At 42.6% G+C, this 27634-nt stretch overlaps 1 protein-coding gene, 1 long non-coding RNA gene and 1 pseudogene across 4 annotated transcripts in view; 2 read left to right on the top strand and 1 right to left on the bottom strand.

Annotated features, from left to right (window-relative positions):
* Positions 1–2270: 2270 nt before the first annotated feature.
* On the top strand, positions 2271–3850 carry LOC140393475 (nucleosome assembly protein 1-like 1-A; annotated as a pseudogene).
* A 1208-nt stretch (positions 3851–5058) lies between these two features.
* On the bottom strand, positions 5059–7661 carry LOC140394231 (uncharacterized). Of its 2 annotated transcripts, none has more exons than XR_011935833.1 (2): positions 7536–7661; positions 5059–6149 (listed from the first exon to the last, which is right to left on the bottom strand). It is a non-coding gene; the product is annotated as an uncharacterized lncRNA (long non-coding RNA). The 2 variants fall into 2 exon arrangements; XR_011935832.1 differs by lacking the exon at positions 7536–7661 and adding an exon at positions 6641–6906.
* Positions 7129–27634, top strand: part of gid4 (GID complex subunit 4 homolog) — a 54636-nt gene continuing 34130 nt past the window's right edge. The window contains exons 1-4 of one of the 2 annotated variants that reach the window (XR_011935831.1): positions 7129–7511; positions 19067–19126; positions 23708–23815; positions 26618–26719. Coding sequence is in view for 1 of the 2 variants with exons in the window: in XM_072481244.1 (XP_072337345.1) it covers positions 7356–7511; positions 19067–19126; positions 23708–23815; positions 26618–26719 (426 nt within the window). In the remaining variant the exon portion in view is untranslated. The remainder of the gene's footprint in view (positions 7512–19066; positions 19127–23707; positions 23816–26617; positions 26720–27634) is intronic. The other variant, XM_072481244.1, reaches the window with a different exon arrangement.

The following is a 27634-nucleotide window of genomic DNA, read 5'->3' as shown; positions in this document are numbered from 1 at the left end:
GGATCTTTACCACTGCCATAACACAGAACATAACATGGTACCAACAGTTGAAGATAACAATGGATCCCGGGAAGGATGGATGGGGGGTTTTGGAGCTGGCATCGGGCAGGGATTAGAAGAATGGGGGACCTGTTCATCGATGGGACGTTTGCGAGCCATGGGGCGCTGGAGGAGAAGTTTGGGTTACCCCCGGGAAACGCTTTCAGGTACATGCAAGTGAGGGCATTTGTGAGGCGGCAGGTGAGGAAATTCACGCTGCTCCTGGTGCAGGGGATTCAGGACAGGGTGATTTCGGGTGTATGGGTTGGAGAAGGCAAAGTTTCGGTGATTTACCAGGAGCTGAAGGAAGAGGTGGAGGCCTCGGTGGAGGAGTTAAAGGGCAAGTGGGAGGAGGAGCTTGGGGAGGAGGTAGATGAGGGTCTGTGGGCTGATGCCCTGAGTAGGGTTAATTCTTCCTCCTCTTGCGCCAGGCTCAGCCTAATACAGTTCAAAGTTACTCACAGAGCGCATATGACAGGGACGAGGTTGAGTAGGTTCTTTGGGGTGGGAGACAGGTGTGTGAGGTGCTCGGGAAGCCCATATGTTCTGGTCGTGCCCGGCGCTGGATGGGTTTTGGAGGGGTTTTGCGAGGACTATGTCCAAGGTGGTGAAAGCCTGGGTCAAGCCGAGCTGGGGGTTGGCATTATTTGGGGTAATGGACGAGCCGGGAGTGCAGGAGGTGAAAGAGGCCGGTATTCTGGCCTTTGCGTCCCTGGTAGCCCGGCAGAGGATTTTGCCATTATGGAAAGATGCGAAGCCCCCTAGTGTGGAAGCTTGGATCAATGACATGGCAGGGTACATCAAGCTGGAGAGGATAAAGTTTGCCTTGCGAGGGTCTGTGCAGGGGTTCCTCAGGCGGTGGCAACCGTTCCTAGACTATCTCGCTGAGCGTTAGGAGGAGGTCAGCAGCAGCAGCAGCCCACGGGGGGGGGGGGGGGGGGTGGAGGGAGAGGGGGGAGGGAGGAAGAGGGGGGGAGGGTGGGGGGGTACTTTTGGGGGGGCGTTTGGGTGTGTGGGGGGCTTCCCTATTGGTGCTTTTAAATGTCATATGGGGGGTTATTGTATATGGGGGAAATCCAATGTATAGTTTTTGTATAATTTTTGAATGTTGTGTTCTTGTTTCTTTCTTTTTGTTGGGGGTGGAGTTTGTTGAAAATCTGTTGAAAAATTTGAATATTTAAAAACGAAGATAACAATGGAGAAGACGGGACAAAACAGGCCGAAGGAAGAAAAAAGAAGATATTTCCACCTACCTGGTAAACTACAGGCAACTGAAACTCAATGCATGGAAAGTCTGTAAAATTAGAGATGGAAGGCCTGAAGGCACCCCACCAGCTTCAGATCACTGGTAATGTAATGTAGATGCGAATTGGCATGTTTTCCCAGCAGCTATTCAGACTCTAGGTTGCAGTGCTTGGCCTGCCGGCGCAGCCTGACGAGAAGCATATTGTGTAGCTGCGCACGGTAGCAGGTCTTCAAGCAATAGAAATTCATAATACCTTCGCGTTCGACAGCGAAGTGGAAAGCAAGAACTTTGATGACGTAATAAAGTACTTTGATCAGCATTGCTCTCCGAAGAAAAATCTAAAGTTTGAACGTTATGTATTTCATACGCATACCCAGAAGGCAGGCAAATCTTTTGATAGTTTTTTAACAGACTTGCAATTGAAGGCTCAGTCGTGCAATTTTAATACGTTAAAGTCGTCGATGATCCGTGATCATATAGTGTCAGGGATATCAAATGATAAGGTACGTGAGAGACTATTGAGGGAAGAAGAGCTTCAATTAGAAAACTCGATCCAAGATTTGTCATGCATGTGAGCTACCTGCACAGCAGATCAGTACGCTCAACGTAAAAATTTTTGGCGCTAATCTGGAAGAAGACACCGGCGCCATAAGCACTTTGATGCAGTTGAATAAGAAATGTGGTCTCAGTGCGGGTGGCCATTTTAAGCGGCCAACCGGATCCGCCATCTTATGCACGATGTGGCAATCGACACGGGCCACGGTAATGTCCAGCATTTGGGAAGGTGTGTTCCAAGTGTGGCAAAACAAATCATTTTGCCAAGCAATGCTTTTCACGTCCAACAGTGGACCAAACAGGATCAGTCAACGCAATTGATGAGATGTCCATTGAAGATCTGTTTTTCGTTGATCTGATTTTGACTAAGGATACGATGAGTCCGAATATAATAAGAATAATCTTTATTGTCACAAGTAGGCTTACATTAACACTGCAATGAAGTTGTTGTACAAAGCCCCTCCTCGCCACATTCCGGCGTCTGTTCGGGTACACAGAGGGAGAATTCAGAATGTCCAATTTCCCTAACAGCACGTCTTTCGGCACGTGTGGGAGGAAACCGGAGCCCCCAGAGGAAATCCACGCAGGCACAGAGAGAACGTCAGACTCTGCACAGACAGTGACCCAAGCCAGGAATCGAACCTGAGACCCTGCCACTCTGAAGCAACAGTACTAGCCTCTGTGCTGCCTTGCCGCCCATGCAGAGTGAAGAAGTCTGACTGACCAGTTGCAGCAATAGTGATGGTGATGTTGATTCCATCGAAGACAGATGGAGAATTCCAGTGATGCTGAATGCCACATTGATCAAATGCAAGCTTGACACAGGAGCGAGGGCCAACTTGAACAGGCTGCGGGTTAAACCGAAAGTCGTAACTCGAACAAAAAAGACTGAAAGACTACAATGGGAATGAGACTGCGATGCTGAGAGCATGTGAGCTCAAAGCATGGGTAGACAACAGAAGTCACATCATGGCATTTTCCATTGTGGACACAGAACAAAGTCCATCATTGGAGCGGTCACGTGTGAGGCCCTGAACCTTGTTGAGCGGCTGTACATTCCAGGCAGCGCGGCGACAGAGAATCATTGTGACTCGTAATGAGGTAGAATGGTGCAGTTATCTGATGAGATAATTGCAAAAGTTAAAGTGGAGGAAGATAAACCAGATGAAGGGATGGAAGAGCCAAAGGGAATTCCGGAATTCTGGTTAACAATCTTCAAAAATGTGGATTCGCTCAGTGACATGATACAGGAGCATAAGGAGCCTATCCTAAAGCATCTGCAAGATGTAAACGTAAAATGTTCAGATCCAGGACAGCCAATGAGCTTTATTCTGGAGTTTAAGTTTGAGCCAAATGAGTATTTCACAAATGAGGTAGTGACAAAAACGTACAAGATGGAGTCTCAGCCTGACGAGTTAGATTTTTTCTTCTTTGATGAACCAAAAATCACAGGATGCACAGGCTACCACATCGACTGGAAGAACAAAAAAGACATCACATTGAAAACCATTAAAACGAAGCAGAAGCAGAAGGGTAGGGGCACTGGTAGAACAGTTACAAAAACTGTACCAAAAAACTCTCTTCAATTTCTTCAGTCCTCCTGATTTTCCAGAGCATGGAGTGTTGGATGAAGGTTCTGCAGCAAGACACGCTGCTGACTTTGAAATTGGCCATTTCTTGCATGAAAACATAATTCCACAAGCAATGTCATACTTTACAGGTGAAGCCATTGCAGATGATGATGATTACGATGATGATAATTACGATGACTATGATTACGATGATGAAAGTGAAGAATCAGACGATGAGCCAGAAGAGGAAGACTATGAAAGTCTATTTAGTTCATTTGGCAGTAGTGATAAGGTGACCACAAGCAGCATCCAATCTGCACAGGACAACGATAAGTGTGAAAGTTCTGAGCTGGCATATGCAGAGGCTGAAAGTGAGATTGCAACAGCAGATAAATCTGATGCAAGCAAATCAACTGTGAACAGACTGGTAACTGAATAAATACACCTCATTTTGGAGAAATTGCTCCAGGGACGTACAATGAATCATCCTATGCCCACGGAATGGTTCCTGCAGTGGATTCGCCAATACGCGAGGCCAGTCACCAAAAGACTTGAAGGAAGAACAGAAGGAAGAACAGATGGATACACTTTCATCCAGTTCTCCAATGAAAGATGAAGCATATATCGTCATATCGGATGAGGATGAGCCACTCATTGAGGTTAAACACAAAGTGAAGAAACAACGCCTACTGTTGGGAACATTGATCCAGTTAAGATACCAGAATGTGAGGGTTGGCAGATCATTCCTGAAGTCGTGGACTTGCCTGTAACTGCAAAAGCGTCCAAAACTATGCCAACAGTGGATGCCTCACCAGTTGATGGGCATGCAGCACAGCGTTAGAGAGGAAGCACCATGGATCAACCAAAACTCCTCAATCCAGCAAAGGCTCCAGAGTCAGCCATTGTGGCAGAAGGGCCAGAAACAGTTTTCACAGCAAAATATCCAAAAGCAGCCATTGCAACAAGGGATCCAGAAACAGCTAATCGCTTGGCGGAGTCCAGTCACAAGAAGGACGCCACAACAGTTAAGAAGAAAAGGAGAAGGAAAGAGCTGAAAATAAAAGAGAAAAGAAAGGGTAAGAGAGTCACAGGACACAGTTGGTTGACTGGGTAGCAGCCACGACAGTGAAGACACAAGCATCGACAAGAAGGCCGATATACAAGAAAGCACACGGAGACAGAGCAGGAAGCATAACTTCAAAAGTCTGAAAGGGATGGTGACACAAAGACCAGCCAGAAAACTGGTCTTCCGCAAGATGGAGCGAAATCAAGCATCTGGTCAATGTTCAGGAGACCAAGAAGACAATGTCGCTTTGAACGTGCAATAAACTGTACATAAGGGACACGTTTCAAATCATCATGCATATCATGTTTTATAAAGCACAGTTACATTTGCATATGTGACCTGGTTAAAATTATTATGCAGATCATGTTTTGTAAAGCAGTTACATTTGTAAATGTTAACACTTCCAAAGGAAGGGGGATGTGGTGATATGCCTGTGCACAGTTTTGTAGATAGTTATCTATTAATGTATATTGTTATCAACTCGACTTCCAACCATCAGGTGGTGATAGAGATCTACCATGTGACTCGAGAATATTTGGCAGTTGGTAGTAAGTCATACTGGAGGACAGTCGCACTAGAAGTAATAATAATAATTTTTATTGTCACAAGTAGGCTTATATTAACACTGCAATGAAGTTACTGTGAAAAGCCCCTAGTCACCACATTCCGGCGCCTGTTCGGGTACACAGAGGGAGAATTCAGAATTTCCAAATTACCTAACAGTACGTCTTAGCTCCAGGAGAATTCACTGAATTCAATTATTAGTTACGGTTTGTATTATAATTGTTAGCTCCCTTTCCACGTGTTCATCTTGTTAATAAACTATTATACTAGTCAAAGTACTAGATGTTCTGTGTAGATCTTTGCCACAGCCATAACACAGAATATAACAGGTGGCAGCACAGGAGGTTGTAGCCTTTGATGGAATGATGGCTTGCTTCTTCTGCTCTGATATGGGTTCCTTGCAGCCAAATGATATCAATGAGCATCCCTGATTATATTCACACTATCATTGATGGCTATGCCTTTGGCTGCCAAGTTCTAAGCTCTGAATGTACCTCCATAAACTATTCTTTACTGCTTTCTTCACTTCTGTTTTTGCTGTGTTGGCATTGCAGACACATGTCCATATTCTAGCTGTCATTGTTTACCATGGGGAGTGCTAGCTAAATGCTGAAATGGTAGTTGTGATAATGAAATTCTTTAAATGGAAATAATATAGGATAGGCTTGAAGATTTCAAGAGATGCGACAATTTCCTTTGGCAGCTTCTTCCATTGTGGGATTGTCCATTGGGAATAAAGATTGTTGGTACACTATCTTGGAAATAAATGGTCTTTGGAGTTTGTGTGGGATGGCTACCTCATGTTGTTGTCATTGCCAGAGGGCACCAGGTACATGTTTCTGTTGCCCACCAGTACATTTCACATTTTGTAGGACACGGTCAGTTTGTTTTTCTCCCATTTATGCTGTGTTGATTTCCATTTCAAATCTTTGATCAAGGATGTGACATTGGCTGGCGATCAGCAGCACCACCCACAGCTGGCAGAACTGGTGGAATTTCTCCATCTGGAGAAGATCAAGTACATCATCCAAGGGTCGGAAGAGAGCTTCCACAAAGCGTGGGGGCAATTCATCGGCCTGATCCAAGACCTGTTCGAGGCCAACAGCGACTAGAGAAAGATGGAGAGATGGGTGAGAGCAGGCAAGAACACACAATACAAGGCGGTACAAAGGGGGAAGAGGGGAGGAAACCCTTGGGGGCCACAGGGAGAAACATGGAGGGGGGAAGTGGGAGGAGAGGGGGCAGGAAGCCAACCCAACCCACAAGGCCTGCAACAAAAATCGCGCGAAATGGGGGGCGGGGGTGGGGAAGAGAACAGGAACTCAGCGAGAGAAAACGGGGGATACCAAGGAGGGGACAGGGAGGGGGGAAGGGGAGAAGATATGCCAAGAAAGATGTATGTAAATAAACTGTATAAATTGTAAATATCGGACACAAAAGTTTCACTCTGTAAAATTGAAAAATTACAATAAAAACATTTTTTTAAAAGGATATGACATTGGTGGATTTCCCATACTGATTTGTGCAACACGTTTTTGGATCCCTTTAATCTTATTTAAATCTCTCGCCAAATAAGGATCCCACACACAACTTGCATACTCCAGGACTGGACGAACAAGGGTGAGCCATATCTGTAACTCCTATACTTCCTTTGATCCTTGCTCTTGCCCGAACTTTCGTCCTAATATCACGATGTGGAATTGTTTGCTTTATAAGGTTGCTGTGAAGCACCTTGGGATCTTTAACTGTGTTCTCGGCACGAGCGGGATAAATTAAGGTTTTTATTCTGAACGAAATGTAGATGTAACGTGCAGAGATGTTAAGGTGTTCAGTAAGATTTCATCTCGTGAAATAATAGCATTTTGCAGAGGTGTCCCGCTCCCACGAGCAGAAAAGCCGCCAATTCTGTCATTGTTCAAGGGGAGCTGACGGGTCGGCGCAAAAGGACTACAACTCCCATGATGCTCGGGGGCGCGCGTGCGCACTAACTGAGCTTTCATCGTCGCCCAGCGGTGACCTTGTTCCTCGTCCTCCCGCCAATGGGAAAGCTCAATGCTTCCGGGCCACCGGCGATGGCGGTCAGCGGCCAATGGGAGGAGGCGGTGTTGCTCTCTTGCGTCGGCAGTGGGAGGACTGCGGCCATCTCGCGTTGTCAGGGATTGTGAAGGAGAAGCGGCGGCGACGCAGGTTGTGCTGGGCCGGATATATTGCAATATCTAAGCTGATTTCCCCACCGCCTTTCCCCCTCCCCTCCCTTACCCCCTCCTTCCCCTTCTCCCCGCTCTCAGAGGCTGGGCCGGGGTGACATCGCGCGATGCCGGTCCGCACCGAGTCGGCCTCGCTCATCCCGCCGCCCCCCATCAACACCCAGCAGCCTGGGGTCGCCACCACGCTCCTGTACAGCGGCTCCAAGTTCAGGGGGCACCAGAAGAGTAAAGGCAACTCATATGACGTGGAAGTGGTGCTCCAGGTAAAGTTATAATTGCGCATCAACCTCTAATCCTCTCTTCGCTCGTTCAGGTGATGATCAGTGTCACTCCGAAACTTCAGTGTTGACATTGGGTTTGCAATCTGTTTCACTCCCCTTTCCTGTGAATACTACCACCACCATGTCCCCGTTGATAACTCCGCGCTTGTCAGAAAGATCAGAGCAAAGTTGGACCCTTTCGATCATTAATTAAACCAACTCCTTTTCCGAACCCCTCATTACCAGTCCCTGCCTGCCAATGATAGCTGTCAGCTCTGTGTCTCGTCATTTCAGAAGTTACCAATGAATGCATTTCTCACTAGAATGTTGTTGGGATCCAAATCAGCAAATGTTGGAAACACTCAGCTGGTCTGACAGCATCTTGGTGCAACAGTTTCCAATACAGCCCCCATAACTCTTATAATATTGGGAGATTTACAGTTTGGTGCTCTCATTCTTATAGATTTCCTTGCTGCAGATTTATCCGGACACACACACCCACTGCTTATACATATATTCACCTGAGGAAGGAGCAGTGCGCCAAAAGCTAGAGATTCGAAACAAACCTGTTGGACTTTAACCTGGTGTTGTAAGATTTCTTAATGTGCTCACCCCAGTCCAACGCCGGCATCTCCACATCTAGTACATATATGTCATTGGAAGTTTGTGTCTTCCTTTATCTGTCGACCTAATTGGCATTCACTGAGTGACATTTGAACAATTTTTTTAAAAAATCAACTTTGTAATTAAATGTGAACTGAATTTATGTTCTGTTGCTGACTTAACCTAATTTGTTTCTACCGTGGCAGCTCTAAATTTGCCTCTGTGGCCCAGAACAATGAGTCATTCAGCCCCTAGAACCTGTTCCATCATTTAATCGGATCATATTAAATTCTGATCATGATTAATCTGCAGCTCAACTCCAATTACCCTGCAGATATATCCATATTTATTTTTAAAATTTAGAGTACCCAATTCATTTTTTCCAATTAAGGGGCGATTTAGCGTGGCCAATCCACCTAGCCTACACATCTTTGGGTTGTGGGGGCGAAACCCATACTTTTACCCAATAAATATCTCTAATTCTCAGTTTTGAGTATTTCTATTATCCCAGATCTGCATCACTTTTTGTGGGAAAAATGCTTTCTGATTTCACTCATGAATCACCTCGCTCTAATTTTAATATTGTGCTCCCTTGTTTTGGATTTCACCAGGAGAGTTTTGCTGTTTCTAACCTATTGAATCATTTTAGTTATCTCAGTTAGATCTTCTGCAGCGTACTAATATTGAGAGAATACAAACCAAGTTTATGTAGCCATTCCTCTCAACCCTTTGAGCCCTGGTATCTTTCTGGTGAATTTGTGATGTACCTCCTCAAAGACTAATCTATCCTTCAAGTAATGTGGTGCCCAGATTTGGGAGCATTATTCTAGACGGTGATTTGGCCAAGACTCCGTACAATCTACTTTGTGTTTCAGCCCCCCCCCCCCAGAGATAAAGATTAATATTTAATTACCCTTTTTTGACTACTTTCGATACCTATCCCTTAGCTTTTAGTGCGTGGATACCTAAATCTCTTTGTTCTTCCACTCATCCTCGTCTGCCACTGAGAAGAAAATATTTAGAATTGTCTTACTTGGATCCAAGTTCTCACTTCTCCACATTAAACTCCATTTGCCACACATTGATCCATGCACTTAATCTGTCTAACTCTTAGTAACTTTCTACTCTCATTTACAATTCACTGTACGTCCTGCCTTGGCTTTTTGACTCTCCCTTTCTTGGTTATAGATAAATTAAAAAGCTGAGGTTCCAATACAGATACCTGGGGAACACCATTTGTCACATCCCTGCAATCAGAATAGATTACCTTTATCCCCTATTCTGTGTTCCTTACCTTCAACTCAACTCTTAAGTTGCCTACAATTCAGCACACTTTCATTTTTGCTAATAATTCTTTGTCCTGAACCTTATCCAATGCTACCTGGCAGTCTGCACAGACAACATTCACAGGGAGGGAGGGGGGGGTGGAGCAGTGGTTAGCACTGCTGACTCACAGCGTCGAGGACCCGGTTTCAATCCCGGCCCCGGGTCACTGTCCATGTGGAGTTGGCACATTCTCCCCCTGTCTGCGTGGGTCTCACCCCCACAACCCAAAGATGTGTAGGGTAGGTGAATTGGCCACAATGAATTGCCCCTTAGTCAGAAAAAAAAGATTGGGTACTCTAAATTTATATTTAGGGAAAAAAAGATTTCTGCACCTTTTCTTTAATGTCCTCTTATGGAAACCATCAGGTCCTGGAGATTTGTTTGTCATATGTTCTGTTATTTTCATCATTATTTATTTATATTATATCCCTTGATTTATTTTTTTCTATTGTACCACTAATTTTTAAAATCTTACTCTATATAAAAGTCAATGCACAGGACTCGTTTAACATCTGTCATTTTCTTCTCATCCATTGGAGTATCACTTGCGTCTTGCTGCAAGGAGCTCCCGTAGCTATTTACCAGTCTCAATATGTTTACAAAAACTTTTGCTGTTAATTTTGATATCGTATGCAAGTTTTTTTCATACATCCTTTTTATACCGCTCAATACTTTCTTTGTTTTATAGCTCTCCCAGTCCACTGGATCTCGATTTCCTTGTATCCCTGCATGGCTTGCCATTAGTTCTGTCAGAAATTTGCACATAACCTTGACCAGACATTTCTGTTTACCTCACTCTATCCTACTATCCTTATTCTTACAACTGTAGAAATATGCAATGCAGATTTCCTCTGATATCACTGTCTCAATGCCGATATGTGTCACCACTATCCAGCATATGGAGTATCCATCTTGTCATGGCTTTGAAATATCTACTGACCGTTACCCCTTTGTAAAATCACTTCAATATCTGCATGTCTCTATTAAAGTGCTAAACCTTTATTATACACTGTTCAGGACTCCCCTGAGGTCTTGCATTCAGTTTGGAGCACTACATTTTGGGAAGCATATAAAGGCCAGGGAGAGGGTGCAGAAGAGATTTACTGGCAAGGTACCATGGATGGGGCCTTCAGTTATGTGGGGAATCTGGCCTCCTTGGGCAGCGCGGTAGTGCAGAGGTCAGCACTGCTGCCTCACGGCACCGAGGTCCCAGGTTCGATCCCGGCTCTGGGTCACTGTCCGTGTAGAGTTTGCACATTCTCCTCGTGTTTGTGTGGGTTTCGCCCCCACAACCCAAAGATGTGCAGGGTAGGTGGATTGGCCATATCTTTTTATTAAAACAGTGAAAAATATATACAAGGCCAAACTGTACAAACACTAATTTTGTGTTGGAGAAACAGGGTACCCTCCCCTCTGACCCAACGTACAGAGAGGGGGGGAGGGGGTAGGATACTCTGATTATTAAAACAGTTTACAACACAGTTGTACAAAAAGCAAACTGTACACGCATTAAACTTTGGGCTGGAGAGACCAGATACCCTCGCCTCAGTACCAACAGAAGGGAAAGGAAGGGGGATGGTAGGGAGAGAAGGAAAAGGAGGGTGGTGGGAAGGGAGGAAAGGTGGATTGGCCATGCCAAATTGCCCCTTAATTGAAAAAAAATGAATTGGGTACTCTCAATTTTTAAAAAAAAAAAGAATCTGGCTTTAAAAGGAGGGTATTTTCACAGTAACTTCATTGCAGTGTTAATGTAAGCCTACTTGTGACACAAATAAATATTATTATTAAGAGGAGATTTGATCGAGGTGTTAAAGGGGCTGTTTAGCACAGGGCTAAATCGCTGGCTTTGAAAGCAGACCAAGGCAGGCCAGCAGCACGGTTCAATTCCCGTAACAGCCTTCCTGAACAGGCGCCGGAATGTGGCGACTAGGGGCTTTTCACAGTAACTTCATTGAAGCCTACTTGTGACAATAAGCGATTTTCATTTTCATTTCATGACTCATTTGACAGAGTAAATAGGGTGAAGTTGTTTCCACCAGCAAGAGGACACAAACGTACATACGAATCTATGAGTTAGGAGCAGGAGTAGGCCACTCACTTGGCCCTTTGAGCCTTCTCCGCCATTCAATAAGATCATGGGTGATCTGACTAACCTCCCACCTACCCGTGATAATATTTCACCCCCTTCTTTATCAAGAATGCATCTATATCTGCATGGGAAACATTCAAAGATTCTGCTTCCACTGCCTTTTGAGGAAGGAATAAACAAAGGCTCACCCCTGAGAAAAATAAATCTTCTCATCTCTGTCTTAAATGGGTGACTCCATATTTTTTGGGGTAGGTAATCAGAGGACACCGATTTGCCAAAAGAACTAGAGACTACATGAGAAAACATTTTTTTCTGCAGTGAACAGGATTGTGTTGCCTGAAAGGCAGCTGATTCAATAGAGCATTCAAATGAAAATTGGACAAATACTTGGAGAAAAATATTACAGGCTTTGGGGAAAGACCAGGGGAGTAGCTTAATAGCTCTGCCGAAGAACAATCCCAATGGGTTAAATGACCTTCTGTACTCTATCTAAGACACTTGTGGATCTGTCTGTCGGGGGTTTTGGTGGAAAACCATCTTGAAATTCCCATTATCAATCTTGTTCTATCTTTTAATCGTATTCAAATTCTAAACATTCCCTATCCTTCCACTGAGTGTCTTCTATTATTCTACCAACCATATTCTTTTACTCATCCCTTTTTGTTTTTCCTTGTGCAACTATATTTTTGCAATGTTGCCATCTTTCATCAGATTGGCTGGTACTGATCAGAGCCGCTGTGCTTTTATCATAAAACAAAATACTGCAGATACTGGAAACGTCAGGACAGGCAGCATCTGTGGTGAGGATATTAAGTCAGGCAGCATCTGTAGAGAGGATGTTAATGGGGTTAATATTTGAGGGCTGTGACTCTTCATCAGAACCCATAGAAAGGATCTGGAGGCCAGGGTAGCAGTCAAATAAAGTAAGTCTGTCCTGGTGAAGAGAAAGTTTGAAAACATTAATGCGGTGGCACCCAGGGGAGAGGGTGAATCTTCTGAAACTGCAAGATTCCTTAGAGTTACACTGTCACAGAGGTGAGTGCGAGGATGGCTTGATACAAAATAAAACATGGCATTTAACCACAATCCCTGTTGAGCAAGTCAGAATGCGAGACAGTTGCTGAGAAAAGAGAAATAGCTGTGAATGCATGTTTTAAGGAACACAGGATGGGATAGCAATGAAGCTGACCTGGGTGGAAGAGAAAGAAAAATCACATCAAAGAAGAGCAGAATTTCAAAGTTGCAACATTTGGAAGATAAGTGATAGTAAATGAAACAGTCAAACAAAATGCAAAATACTGTTGAAATCTGAAAAATAAAAGAAAATGCCGAAAATACTCAGCTCGTCAGGTAGCATCTGTGGAGAGGCGAATGAGGGGTTTATATTTCAGATTTATGATATTTTGTCAGGATTCGTTTTGTTATCAATATGGCCTTACTACTGGTGATTGCACTGAATTTGAGAATCTTTTGCTTGGACCTATTCTGCTGCTTGAGATATACATTCAACCTTTGGTGTTGTGACTAGATCTTGTCAAGCAAGTGAATATAATGGGCTAACTCATTAAAATCAGACATGCTTAAGATGTTTGTTTTTGCTGATTTTGGGATTGCTTCACAAGAAGACCCTGGCGAGCCAAACCTAAATAAGTAAAAAGAAGTTTGAATTTAATTTTTAACATGGCCAGTTGAAAGGTGTTTTGCTCATTCTCTCTGATTGTCCTAGGTCAAATCAGAAAGTGGCTTTCTAACCTTCATGTGGTGTAATCCACTCATGGTTAGTGTTTATGAATTTTATGGTTGGAAGCATAATAGCATGTGCATCTGTGACTGAAGTTATTACGGGTGTCCTTCAAATTTTATGTCCTTAATTCCAATAAAAGGTACATTTCATTTACGATACAGAGATTTGTAAACAGGACATGACAACTTTGACAGCATTGCAGTCGGTTAAATAAATCAGTGTTGCGGTCGACACAATGGCCATAATAGACCAACTGAGAGTTATTTTTGGATAGTGCTAAGCAGTAAAAGGCACTCAGGCCTTTCTTGACTCTTGCCAAGCTAACCTGCTCCGTATCTGGTGAAGCAATTTTGGACATACCATCCACCTTCAACCATTGAGGGCATTGATAGACTGATACTGTGGAACCTGCAATTCTTTTAGCACCTAGGATCTGCTAATGGTCAGAAACAACATCTATTTATATAGAGCCGCTAAAATAATAAGACATCCCAAAGTACATCGCACAGATAAAAAAGAATGTGGAGGAATGTTAGAAGAAAAATCAGAGGTGAACAAATATTAAGAAGTAAGTTTTTTTTTCAATAAACGTTTGAATGAGCGAGAATGCTAACAATTTCGAGTTGAAAGAGCAGACATTTGCCTGGAATGCGGGGTAGTGGAGGTTGCTGATGTAGGGAAAGATGATTGTCATTGGAAGGCAAGTGAAGCTTTGCAAGGACACATATAATAGAGAAATTACTTGAGGTATGATAGGATGCAGCTGATGGGAGTTCTTGATAAGTTGTAGTTTATTTGGAGGGATCTTGAGAGTTTGGCCCAAGGCAGCAGCCTCTATATAATTGGGCTGAATACACATCAAAATACTCCAATGGGAGTAATGTATTATATCATTTCTGCACTGTGAATGTTGAATTCTTCAGCAAGTTCCTGCAGGTTGCTATGATTGAAGCAAAATAATATTGCTTGAATGTTAGCCAGGAAGGTGCAGGAGTGAATAATCTGCATCATGTAAATCACTTAATTATTGGTCTGGTGCCAGTAGAAATTTAAAACTAGCCATCTGCTGTACTCTGGTAAAACCTTTAATTGAAAACTAGGATCTGCAATTTAAATCCTTGTTCAGTATTTTTTTGAATATCTGAAGTTGCTGGTATTAACACATCTTGGTGTTCTGGCTTAGGACTTATCCACCAATGAGGCAGCAGCACTTCAAACTTGCCATGGCTCAAAATTTAAATAGAACAAGTCAACAAATAAATGTAAATCCAAATAGAACTGAGTGATTTGGCTTTGTAGATTGAATATGGTCAGGTTGGATATCCCAGTGCAGAGTTTTGACATGACATGACTATATTTCAAGCTTCAATCTGTTGTGTTTTATAGAGAGATGCAATGTATTTGTGCCTGGAATTCACCTGGTGATGAATTAACAATCTGGATTCTGCTCTTGTAGAGACGTTCCAAGTGGAGCCGGAATGGCGTCACAGGGAAAGAAAATCTGTTCAGTTAGTGCTAGGCTGCATTGGCATACCTCATGACCACCAGTAATAGAATATTATTCAAGAAAGCTGTGTGTCTTCCTTTGGTTGTAATCTGCTTCACTGTGTTTTTTTCAAGGTGAAATAGTCTTCATCAAAAGTTGATGAATTTTTGTTTGCCTTTGATCTATTTTATCAACGCTCCTATTGTCACTGTTCCTTTGACTTCACTTTTGTTCCAAGTTATTGTACCTCTTCCTCCTCCCTGCAGCCTCACTATTAATAATTCGCCCAATCTCCTCCTCTATCCAATTCTTTCGCATGGTCTGAAAACATCTGAAACTCCTTTGGCTTCCCTTCACCCTATAGTGCAAACATTTTTTTTGAGGAAGTACAAATATTTTTAATGCCCAAGTTCCGTGTCACCGACAACTATTTTAACCTGAAGGTGCTCATTCATGATAAAATATGGTTTTATAGTTACGAGCTGCACGACACCAATTTAACATGTGACATTAGGCAGTGATTGTTGATAGGCTGTTGAATTATGGAGGGATCACAGCTCATCCTATTCACATGCTTCTGGAACTGTTCATTGGAAGATGATATGGAAATCATGGATGAGATTTTTATCTCCCTCTCCTTGGCCAAGGTGCAGAATTCAACTGAAATGGCTCCGCTAGCTGAGCTTTTGTTGACTCAACTTGGATGAAAACATTAAGATAACTGCAGTAATTATTGTCAACAATGCAATGTAGTGAAACCCTGCCTTGTACCACAAGCTTTTTCCAGCCCACCACCCTCAACACTCTTGTTTCTTTGCAAGTTAAACTTGATAATTTGGCATGTTGTCCTCTGCCAACCGTTTTTGGAACAACAGTAAAAAGCTGGGAATTTGAGCAGCGTTTCCATTCTGACCTGTTTTTGAACTACATTTGACAAAGCACAAATCTTCATGATGTGTAGTGGATGTGGCAGCAATTTTCATTTCAAATCAATATATAAATATATTTTCATAACTTGGCATCCTCACTTAACAAAGCTGAAGGCTGACTTGTATGGGAATTGGAGTTGTCACATGAATGAAGGGGAACACTTGTATGAATTTTAGGACAGCTGTGGCTCTCCCAATGTCTGGGTGCCAAAAGTGGAAGACTGACCATTCTTCAAATATTTTTTGCAAATTTAATTTTACATAAATTTCTTTTGCATTTGACTGTACCCCAGAAAACAATGTTAATGTCAAAACTTTGTTTTTCCTTCATCCTATAGGGTACAGCCTTTTAAAGCCCCAAATTAATGTCATATAACTGTTATTTTATTTGTCTCCTATTTTCAGTTTTGGTTTTGAAGCTTTGGCTTTTCTCCAAAGTTTCTCAATTTAAAAGGAAGTTGCATCACTGAAAGATATTCACTGACATTGCTCTTCCTTTTTAATGCCGTTCATATCTTCTGCCATTTGGAACAACTTTTATCTGACTTCCTTTGCAAGGAAATTACTTAACCAGCAAAAAGTGAGAGTACAGTTGTTAAGGATAGCCCTGGCTGCTCGTACAGATGGTTATTAAACAGGATTGACAACATTACAAATTGCAGACAATTTGCTGTAGTAATTTTCAGACCTCCTTGACTCCTTTACTAGATTGTCACTCCTTGCCAAAAGCTCTGTTTTTGGAGATTTTTATATAGCTGCAGTACATAGCTTGTTGAAATTACTTATAAGAGGTTGTTAATTTGCAGCACCAGTGCTACTGTTGTGTACCTTCAGATGCTGAGTCCTGTTTTCACTCTTTTACACTGTACTGCAGGCATTTTATTCTCTGGATGTCAGAAATATGGGGTGGCATTTATTTTCCAGCCCTAATTACCTTGATTGAATAAACCTTCTGTTTGAAGCAATCATTTGTACAACTGAGTGTATTCGTTGACCACTTCTGAGGGTACGAAGAACCAACCCCCATTGTCTGCATGTTGGCCATACCATGTAAGAGTGACAGGCTCTCTTGCCTGTTGGACATTGGTTGAATTTTTGCAACAATCCGGTTTGCTTCCATATCCACACATTCAATTTCAGAAGTTAAGTTGTAGTGGAGGATATGAATTTGTAGCCTCTGGTCATTGATCTTGTGCCATAGCCATTTTATGCCATACCCAATTGTGCCCATTGGCAAGCATCCGATCAAACTTTAAAAAAAAAAATCAATTTCAAAGCCATTGCTAAAAGTATATCCATTTGACTTCAAGTAAGATACTAATATGAACAGCAATGCCAACGTTATACTATCTACAAGTATGTTTTGATGGATTCCACATTGCTAAAATGCTTATGAACTTGACCACTACCTATTGAGTTTTGGAATGCACTAGATTGAATAAGTGGGCAATTAGATCCTGCTACGGTTTGTAAACCATTCTACCTTTGCTTTGCATTTTTCCAGTTTGTAATACCATACAAATTGCTTGGCTGAGTGACGGCTTGATAATTTGCTACTAGCCAACTGTTTTCGGAACTTCTCACATTTTCCAGCCGTCAGTCATCACCGTGAAATAATGCATGCAATAACATTGGTACACCAGTGGAAATGATTTTGCAATTTCACTTCAAGAGTTACCCCGGCTGTGGGATGGTTTGGGGGAAAATTGGACTTGAGGGACATGAGTTAAGGCAAAGGTATACATGACATTTGACAAAGCGGCCTCTCTGATCCTGGTGGTGGAAAGATGGGGTTGCGGTCTGGCACAGTGGTTCTTGAGGCTTACATCTGTATTATTATACTTGCAGCTCATTCCAATTTGTTATTGTATAGGTGGTGTAATAATCTGTTTCTGCCAGTGATATTATAGTCTGTGACTCTTTGTATGCTTCTGAAATGAAACCAAATTACTTAACAAGCAGGACGACATATGATATGTTTGTACTGCATTTACATAAGATGGGAAGAAACACCCAAAAGTACAATTTGGCAGCTTTGTCCATTTAAAATGTGGAAGTTGTTTGTGTAGTTAAGTTTATAGTAAAGGACAGTTTCAAGCTCAATAGTTGTAAAGTGAAATTTTAAGGTTTCAGCAGAAGCTATGAATACCATGTGGAACTTTCCATTGTGGATGCCCTTATGATCAAAACCACGGATAAACAGGCTTTGAAGAGGTTGGAATGCAGATGTCAGGATGTTACCTGGTATGAGGGAATACAAATATCAAGAGACATAATTGAGTCTTTTTGAGATGAACCCAGATTACTGGATGATATTATAATATTTGAAATAGTGTTTGGACAGGTTAGGCATTCCATGATTAAATGGAAGAAATGTAAAGGCGAAGGCAGGAGAAACTTCTCCATATGCAGTTGTGAAACTTTTGAATTTATTTTCAGGGCTAGTGCTTAAGGCAGTAACTATTAGTATTCAGGATTAAATTGAACAGATGGATTAAGGAAGAAGGCATGAAGAAATAGTGGGACCAAGGTGCTTAATCTAATCATAACTATTCGCTGATAAAGAACATGAACACAGATAAATTGGATGGGCCTTATGGCCTGTTTTAATCTTGTAACTTCTATTGCTCGTGGTGCAAAGAATCAGAGGTGATAAGTGTGGAATTGTCCCTGATATAGTTCAGCATTTGCAGGAGGAAAAAATATTGCACATTTCTTGAGCATCACTGGGGATCACTAACGTGTAGAAGGTATTCTATCCATCATGTCTGTGCAGGATATTTGCTTGATTAATATTAGGGGGGCAGCACGGTAGCATTGTGGATAGCACAATTGCTTCACAGCTCCAGGGTCCCAGGTTCGATTCCCGGCTTGGGTCACTATCTGTGGGGAGTCTGCACGTTCTCCCCGTGTGTGCGTGGGTTTCCTCCGGGTTCTCCGGTTTCCACCAGTCCATGTGCAGGTTAGGTGGATTGGCCATGCTAAATTGCCCATAGTGTACAAAATTGCCCTTCGTGTTGGGTGGGGTTACTGGGTTATGGGGATAGGGTGGAGTGTGGACCTTGGGTGGGGTGCTCTTTCTAAGAGCCGGTGCAGACTCGATGGGCTGAATGGCCTCCTTCTGCACTGTAAATTCTATGAAAAAAATCTATGAAACAATGCACACTCCCTTAGCTCTGCTCAATTTTACTCAATTTCTTCTGTTTATCCTGTGGCATTTTCTCTTCAATCACTTCACGTGGCAAAATGTTTAAGCACTTAATATCTCTATTCAAAACATTCCCCTAATCCCCTCGTCCATCTAAATAACTTTCTATGACTCATTGTTTTGGTAAGTGCAAGCAAAGCAAATTCTGAATAACTGTTTGTTTATTTTTGTAGCACGTTGATATGGAAAACTCCTTTCTCTGTGGATACCTAAAGATCAAGGGGCTCACTGAGGTAAGTCATTCAGAGAAGTGATGCTGAATTAAGTACAATAATCTGCCACAAAAAAAAATCAATGAACAAAATTCTTCAATTGTTCAATTAGCTTCATTTTTCAGTTACATTTCAGCATATTTACTTCTGACTTGCATTATGTAGTAAGTTGGCAGGAAAGATGAACATTCCCAGTGTGTTCTACCAGCATTGCAGAACAAAGTTCTGTGTGGAGTTTGGTGTGCCCTGAATCAGTAAATATTTTTGTCCCAATTTGTCTCTCCTCCCAATGGGGCTGACTTGCTGGTTTACGGTTGCAGAGTGCCCATTGCTCTTGGGTTGCCATTCTTCCAAGTATTAGTCTGGGTAGTGCGTATCGGTAGACTGATAAAGTAAAGCATCACAGTAAAGCCCATCCTGTTCTTGCCCAAATACCATATGTGTTGTTTTCAGCAGACTTCTGATAGTAATTGGGATTTGTACTTTTTTTTTCTCCTCCTTAGCCAAGAGGAATTGAGGGAATTGTTGTGCCACAGGTAATAGCTTGATTGAACTTGGCCAACTTGGCACAGATTAGAAATCTAATCTGGTCCTTCTGATTTGTATAGATCAGCATTACACATAGTGGTATGTTCAGCCACTAGAACTATGAAAAACCTGGGACAATAAAACTGATTCAGCACTCTTGACATGTTCTCACAAGACAATTGAAGACATGAGCAAAAGTACTCTCATCTGGTGTAGATGGAATTTAAAATTAAAAACAGTGCTGGAAATACCCAGCAGATCTGGTAGCATTTATGTGAGAGACACAGAGTTAACGTTTCAAGTCTTGTTTGGCTTCTTCAGAACGTAAGGAAGGTAAAAATGTTATCCTGCTGAGTGTGGAAGAGCGGGAGGAAGAACTGAAGTAAAGATCAGGGATAGGATTGAAAGAGGTCAGGCAAGATTAAATTACAAAGTTGCCGTAAAAAGGGCAAAGGGAGTGTTAATTGTAGTAACACAGCTACTCAGACTATATATTTTTTTATTTGTTAATGGGACATGGGTGTCGAAGGCGGGGCCCGCATTTATTGCCCATCCCTAATTGCCGTTGAGGAGGCAGTTAGTCAACCACGTTGTTGTGGATCTGGAGTCACGTATAGGCCAGGCTAGATAAGGAGGGCAGATTTCCTTCCCTGAAGGACATTCATGAACCAGATAGGTTTTTACAACAATCAGCAATGGTTTCATTGTTATCATTGGACGTTTAATTCCGGGCAGCACGGTGGCGCAGTGGTTAGCACTGCTGCCTCATGGCGGCGCGGTCCCAGGTTACATCCCGGCTCTGGGTCACTGTCTGTGTGGAGTTTGCACATTCTCCCCGTGTTTGCGTGGGTTTCGCCCCTGCAACCCAAAGATGTGCAGGATAGGTGGATTGACCACGCTAAATTGCCCCTTAATTGGAAAAAATGAATTGGGTACTCTAAATTTAAAATGTAAAAAAATTAGACATTTAATTCCAGATCTTTATTGAATTCTAATTTCACCATCTGCATTGGCGAGATTTGAACCTGTGTCCTCAGAGCATTATTCTGGGTCTCTGGTTTACTAGCCCAGTGACAATACCACTATGCCACCACCTATACCTCCTCGTACCCTGCAAGGAGTCCACTGCATTCTCCAAATTTATCCATCTCTGTTGAGTCTGATGCAACAACCTTCCACAACAGCATCTCTAATGTGCCTCCCATTGTCATCAACCAAGGATTTCACACACCCCCACCACCCAAATAATGTGGTTGACAGGGTCCTCAACCATTTCCCACATTTCAGTCACTACTCCCCTCTCCCAAAATTGTGATAGCGGTTCCCCTTGTCCTCACTTAAATATGGAAACGGTTTGCGTGTTAATAGATCATCCTCCAGCATTTCCAGCACCAAACGTCTTCCCTACTAGCCCCCCACCCTCGTCAACCCCACCCCACCACAGTCAGTATTCCGAAGGAACCATTTCTTCCATGATACCCGGGTCCACTCCTTGATCACCTCAACACCTTGTTCCTTTCCTATGCAATCGCAGAGGGTGTAATAGCTGCCCGTTTTACCTCTTCCCTTTCCTCACTATCAAATGCCCCAAACGTTCCTCTCAGGTGAATCAGCAGTTTATGTGTACTTCTTTCAATTTAGTGTACTGGAACTGCTGCTCATAATGCAGTTTCCACTTCACTGGGGAGACAAAACGCAGATTGGTAACCACTTTTTGTCACTCCTGCTCAACCAGCAAATATGACCATGACCTTCTGTTGTTTGCCATTTTAATTCATCACCTTGTTCTCACGCTCACAGTTCTGTCCTTGGCTTGTTGCAGTGTTCCACTGAGACTCAACACAAGCTGGATTAACAGCACCTCCTCTAATCTTCTGGGCTCAACACGGAGTTCAACAATTTCAGAGCATGAACTTTGTCCCCTATTTGATTGTTTCCTTTTGTGCAGGTTCTAATGTTTTTGCTTTTGGACAGAACTGTCCATTATTCTGCCATTCATCCTTGCTCTAGATAAATGCTTTGTCTTTATTAATCATTTTGTCATTGACCGTTGCTTTTTGTTTGAGGACATCTTTACCATTTCCTCTTGTCTCTATCCTAAAAGACTTTTCATCCCCTTCAATGTCATAAAACCCATCACATTTCTACCAGTTCTGCATAAGACTCAAAACATTAACCCTATTGCACTCTCCACAGATTACCAAACCTGCTGAATATTTCCAACACTTTGGATTTTAAAAAGTTTTAAATGGGCTAAATGTCCCTGTTTAATAGGTAAATTTACTACAATGTACAGGACAATCAATTGTGGTGTAACATTAATAAATTTCAAGTCAGTCTGATTAACCCTCTCCTTACAGGAGGATGTTTTTTAGTGAAATACAGAGTAACTACTGGTCTGTTGAGCAGCCTGGGACCAAGGTAGCAAGTTATTTTCTCCATTGAGGAAGCCATGGTATAGAATTTACGGATCATTCCCTCCTGCTATTGGAGCAGGACTGAGTTGACAATTGTTGAGGAGTCTCGTGATCAACATTTACAGAATCAGACTGTCTGTTGCCCATACTGCTTGGTGCAAAACAGTGCATAACACAAACCATACAAGGACCAGCAATCTAAATGATCCACTCCATTTATTGATGGGAGCTGTTCTTAGTTCCTGGTTAGGTTTACTTAAGAATCAGCTTTCAGGGCAGCACGGTGGGGCAGTGGGTTATCCCTGCAGCCTCACGGCACCGAGGTCCCAGGTTCAATCCCGGCTCTGGGTCACTGTCCGTGTGGAGTTTGCACATTCTCCCCGTGTTTGCGTGGGTTTCGCCCCAACAACCCAAAGATATGCAGGCTAGGTGGATTGGCTATGCTAAATTGCCCCATAATTGGAAAAAATTAATTGGGTACACTAAATTTATTTTAAAAAAAGAATCAGCTTTCAAGACAATACTAGCTGCTAATCTCGAGTGACAGTGCAGCTAGTATCTGGGAGTAGTGATGATATTCAGTGGGAAGGCTGATTTTACAGAGTTTCAATGCAGTTTGACAATGGTGGCAGGAATTCTTTGTTTGAACTATTAGCATTGGTATAAATTGGGATTTTGGTTTTTAAATTATTTTTTTCCAATTAAGGGGCAATTTAGTGTGGCTAATTCACCGACCCTGCACATCTTTGGGTCGAACCCGGGTCCTCAGCGCCATAAGCAACAGTGCCACGTGCAGCCCCCACAAATGGGGATTTAATATTAAGTGGAGATGTATATTCAATTTAGTATCTACCCAAAGCAAAGAAAACTGATATTTTGACAAATGGACCATCACAATCCCTTGGTGGTCCATTCCGTGCACTATTTCCAACCTCTGATTATAAAGTAATTAAGTCTAAACTTTACCCGAAATTGAAACTTTTATCTGTTAATAGAATCCAAGCCAGTTGGTGAAGTCAAAACCAAGACATCTCGCTCTTCTTTACCAAGAAAGAGTTTTATTCACTTTGTTCTGTCTCATCCTTCTCCAACCCCCAGTTACCTTGCTGTGCCCCATTTATACTCTTTTGAGTAGATCAATTAAACACATTTAACAAAGTTAATCGGGGAAAGAAACAAGTTAAACAAGTTGATAGTCCCTAAGGGGCACTTTAAAATAAAGAGAAAAAAATAAAGGACCATTACTAAATTAAATTACAATGTAATTTTGGGGGCTGAGGAAGCACTTCAGCCCCCATAGTGCCCACCAGCCGTGATCTCCTATTTACATGTGTGTAAAGTACTTAATTAAACAATGCCCTGCACCTATGTATCTTAATGTAATTAACATACAATTAGCAATATCCTCTTTATATTGTAAATCGTCTATCGGACCTTGAAAAAATTCACAACATTATAGAGGAGCTAACTTTTCAGAGGACATTAATCTGTTCTTATCCCTGATAGGTGCCAACAGTTTATAATGCCTATGCTGTTGATCTAACAGTTAGGAAATAGTCTTTGCCAATAAAAATAATAATGAGAGCTGATTTTTGTATGAGAGTTGATAATGAAATGACATCATTTTACTTATTTTTTTCAACTTTAAATGTTACAGGAATATCCAACTCTTACTACCTTCTTTGAAGGAGAAATCATCAGTAAAAAACATCCATTTTTAACAAGAAAATGGGATGCAGATGAAGATGTGGATAGAAAACATTGGGTAAGTAAGAAATGTTTTACGCTTTGACTTTTTAAAAAGACATTGGCCTGAATATTAACAATCATGTGTTACATGGGGGTGGGAGTTTTGGGGCAAGAAACCTTGAAATCCAGGTCTCCCCATTTCCTACAGAGGTTTAATTCCAGTGTGCATCTGATGTAGTTTAAAACTTCCCTACCTTGATATCGGTCTGGCGGCCTTCACTTCCAATCAGGCAGAGAGGACTCCAGAACAGGCCACACAAGCAGGTAGATCCAATTCCTGATCCTGGGAATCTCTGTATGGGTGCTGGGGAGCTTGTGTGGGGGAGGGGAGGGTGTAAAAGGGAGAGCACTCCTCCTGGCTCACAAGCAGTACTGTAAAGGCAATTGTATTCTCCATGCTTCCTTCAGCTGCCAGGTTTCCTAATGTCTGAGAAACCTGCCCAACCACAGTAAAACCTGCAAAGCAGGTTAACTTATGGCCATTAAAATATTTTAATTGCCAACCTGCCTCCTGTGAGCAGGTTGGCTGCCTGCGCCATTAAATGCAGAGGGTTGGTAGGTTAAGGTAGATTATTAAAATGTTAACATCTAATCTGCTAAAACTGAGTCCATTGTGTTTTGGATTGTTTTACATGAACGTGGTTGATCACTCTAGGTGAGGTATATAGGACTGGATGTACAAGAAATACATTCTTCCCGCAAAAATGTGTGTCAGCCTCAACCATAGAAGAGTTTCTGTCATTTTCTATTTTATCAGGCATTTCTTGTAAATATGACTGTCAATTAGTACTAACTTTTTAATACGTACTTCTAACATGTAACTGTCAATTGGTGCTAACGTTTTGGTAGATACTTATTAACATGTGACAGTGACATGTTACCTGTGTGCCATGGAGGGATAGATGGTGGGGCTTTCCTGCAATTTTTATAGGTGGTGAATTATCTTTCTCCGTATAGTACTGACATGAATGTGAGCAGTTTCTGAGGTGTGTCAGTTATTTATCCGTGAAAGACTATGCTTGAGAAAGAGTGATTCCAGCTGTGTACCTAACTAAAGAGTGACATTGGCTGATCATTGCTGGTCTTTCATACTACTTTCTCCAGCAACTAAACTTAAGTTTTGAGAAGCATAAGGGGCGGAATTCTCCACCAGCGGCGCGATGTCCGCCGACTGGCGCCAAAAACGGCGCCAATCAGACGGGCATCGCGCCGGCCCAAAGGTGCGGAATGCTCCGCATCTTTGGCGGCCTAGCCCCAACATTGAGGGGCTAGTCCAACGCCGGAGGGATTTCCGCCCCGCCAGCTGGCGGAAATGGCGTTTGTTGCCCTGCCAGCTGGCGCGGAAATGCGGCGCATGCGCGGGAGCGTCAGCGGGCGCTGACAGTTTCCCGCGCATGCGCAGTGGGGAGAGTCTCTTCCGCCTCCGCCATGGTGGAGGCCGTAGCGGAGGCGGAAGGGAAAGAGTGCCCCCACGGCACAGGCCCGCCCGCGGATCGGTGGGCCCCGATCGTGGGCCAGGCCACCGTGGGGGCACCCCTCGGGGTCAGATCGCCCAGCGCCCCCCCCCCCCCAGGACCCCGGAGCCCGCCCACGCCGCCTGGTCCCGCCGGTAAATACCAGGTTTGATTTACGCCGGCGGGTCAGGCAATTTCTGGGCGGGACTTCGGCCCATCCGGGCCGGAGAAATGAGCGGGGGGTCCCGCCAACCGGCGCGGCCCGATTCCCGCCCCCGCCCAATCTCCGGTACCGGAGACTTCGGCGGGGGTGGGATTCACGGCGGCCAACGGCCATTCTCCGACCCGGCGGGAGAATGACGCCCAAGATGTTTATCCCAAGATGAACTCAAAATAACAATCTAGTGCTCTCTAACCCAGGGATAATAAACTGAGATGTAACCACTACTAATGCCCCTCAATTGCTGCCTTGTCTGATATTACCTAACTGGACAAGCCTGGAACCTTCTGGACTGTGCAGCTCGATGTTACACCAGGCAGTACCTTTACCTCCTTGCTGTCAGAAGTGCTTCATTTGTCCTTTGTTACAAAAAGGAGTGTCCCATGAGGTTTTTGTGATCTTCATGAAAAAGTCCACCTTTGCTGTATAACTGATTCTGTTATATGGAAAGAATGATATTTGTTAGAAAGTTGCTGGTTCTTGAGTTCCGAGGAAGAACATCGCATTGCAACCATGCAAAAGTACCAGAAGCTTAACTTGAATCAGGAGGACTGTTAAACATTTTTGGGAGCTAAATTGGGGCATTTTGTATAAGATTGCAAGTGAGCACGTGAAAGAACTTTATCCAGAAAATTTATGGAAAAAAACAGCACCTCTGGAAAGTGGAATTTAACAAATAAATCAGTCATGCTATAGGAATCGGATTATGGTTAGACTGATAGAACCACACATAGGATAACTTGTTCTTTGGTGGCTCTTCCTGTTTTGATACTTCAAAACATGGCACAAGTTGAAGTGGTCATGTCTGTGATGTGACTCAATCTTTAAAGCTTCGAACATTATTTGGTTGAGAAACTTCTTGGAAGCAAATTTTCAATTAAAGTTTGAATTATTTCTCCTAAGCAGGCAAAGCAGACTGTAGTACTTAAGAAAATCACAAATGTTACCATTTAGCAGTGTTATTTTCTTATTGAAGCCTTGCTCGGTCATTTTAGGCCCTCTTCTGAATTTTAACCTTCCTGCGCAGTGACAAGGATTTCTTCAATCCTTATGTCTCCTATGCTGTAGGATTTTAGTGTTGTGTATGCAGTGCTTTGGCTTTTGAATCTGTTTTCCTTTTGTTATTATTATTATTTTTTTGCAGGGGAAATTCTTGGCATTTTACCAATATGCGAAAACATTTAACTCGGATGAGTTTGATTATGAAGAGTTAAAGAACAGTGATTTTGTCTTCATGAGGTGGAAGGTAACACAGATTATTAAGTATGTGTGTTGAAACCTATGTGTTATCCTAACAGGTAAATATAGAGGATCTGTGACCCAGTTCTAGCACTAATTTTAATTTGCTGCATAACCGAGTGAAGCCAGGGTGAAGATTTCAGAATACCTTTTCAGATTGCTAAGATTGCTGCTGTGAGCAGGAAAATGGTCTGATAAACTTGTACTGATCTTCCAAGGGACAAATTCAAAGCCTTTCCTTGCATAATCCAACAACCTGACTTCATAGATGATCGGATCTTGATAGCTACATTTCCTCTCTTTAATGCTATGATACGTTGGGAACAATGTGTCAGGCTATTTGACAATTCAAATGCACCAAGGTCTTGTCCACAGAGATGCACATCCCCAATGCAGTCACTAGATAGTGATCAGGAGCAAGAACTTCGATTAAGTTTCCCAATTGCAATGCCCTTACCGACTGACTTGGCATAGTGAGGGATTGAAGCTGGGGACTTCATGACCCATGTATCTCTGTACACTTGATAATGCAATTATCAAATGAATAATTACTAGTATAATTGTTGTCTTCATGAGGCAATAGTTTCTAATGATACTAATGAAAGAGTTCTGCAAGCAGGAGAAATGTTGTTTAAACTTCTTTGCAGATATTATGTGCAGATTGTTCGAGTTGATTTGTTCAAGCTGGAGATCCTGTGATAGAAAATGAATTGTTCTATCAAATCTGCAATGCAGCATAGTTTGTGCACTAGCATGTTGTTTGGCTACATCACTCCGGGCTGTTAATATTTTTGTTTTAAAGAACAACAGATTTTTTCTTTCGGCTGCTGAACTGGATCACTATAATTTGCACTAAATATATGTCTGAAAAATACTAAATGTAGAACAGTGTTGGGGTGACTTTCCATGGCACTTCTGCTCT

Source organism: Scyliorhinus torazame, chromosome 17 (genome assembly GCF_047496885.1).
Source record: "Scyliorhinus torazame isolate Kashiwa2021f chromosome 17, sScyTor2.1, whole genome shotgun sequence".
NCBI lineage: Eukaryota > Metazoa > Chordata > Chondrichthyes > Carcharhiniformes > Scyliorhinidae > Scyliorhinus > Scyliorhinus torazame.
This window is presented reverse-complemented; position numbering and strand designations above follow the sequence as displayed.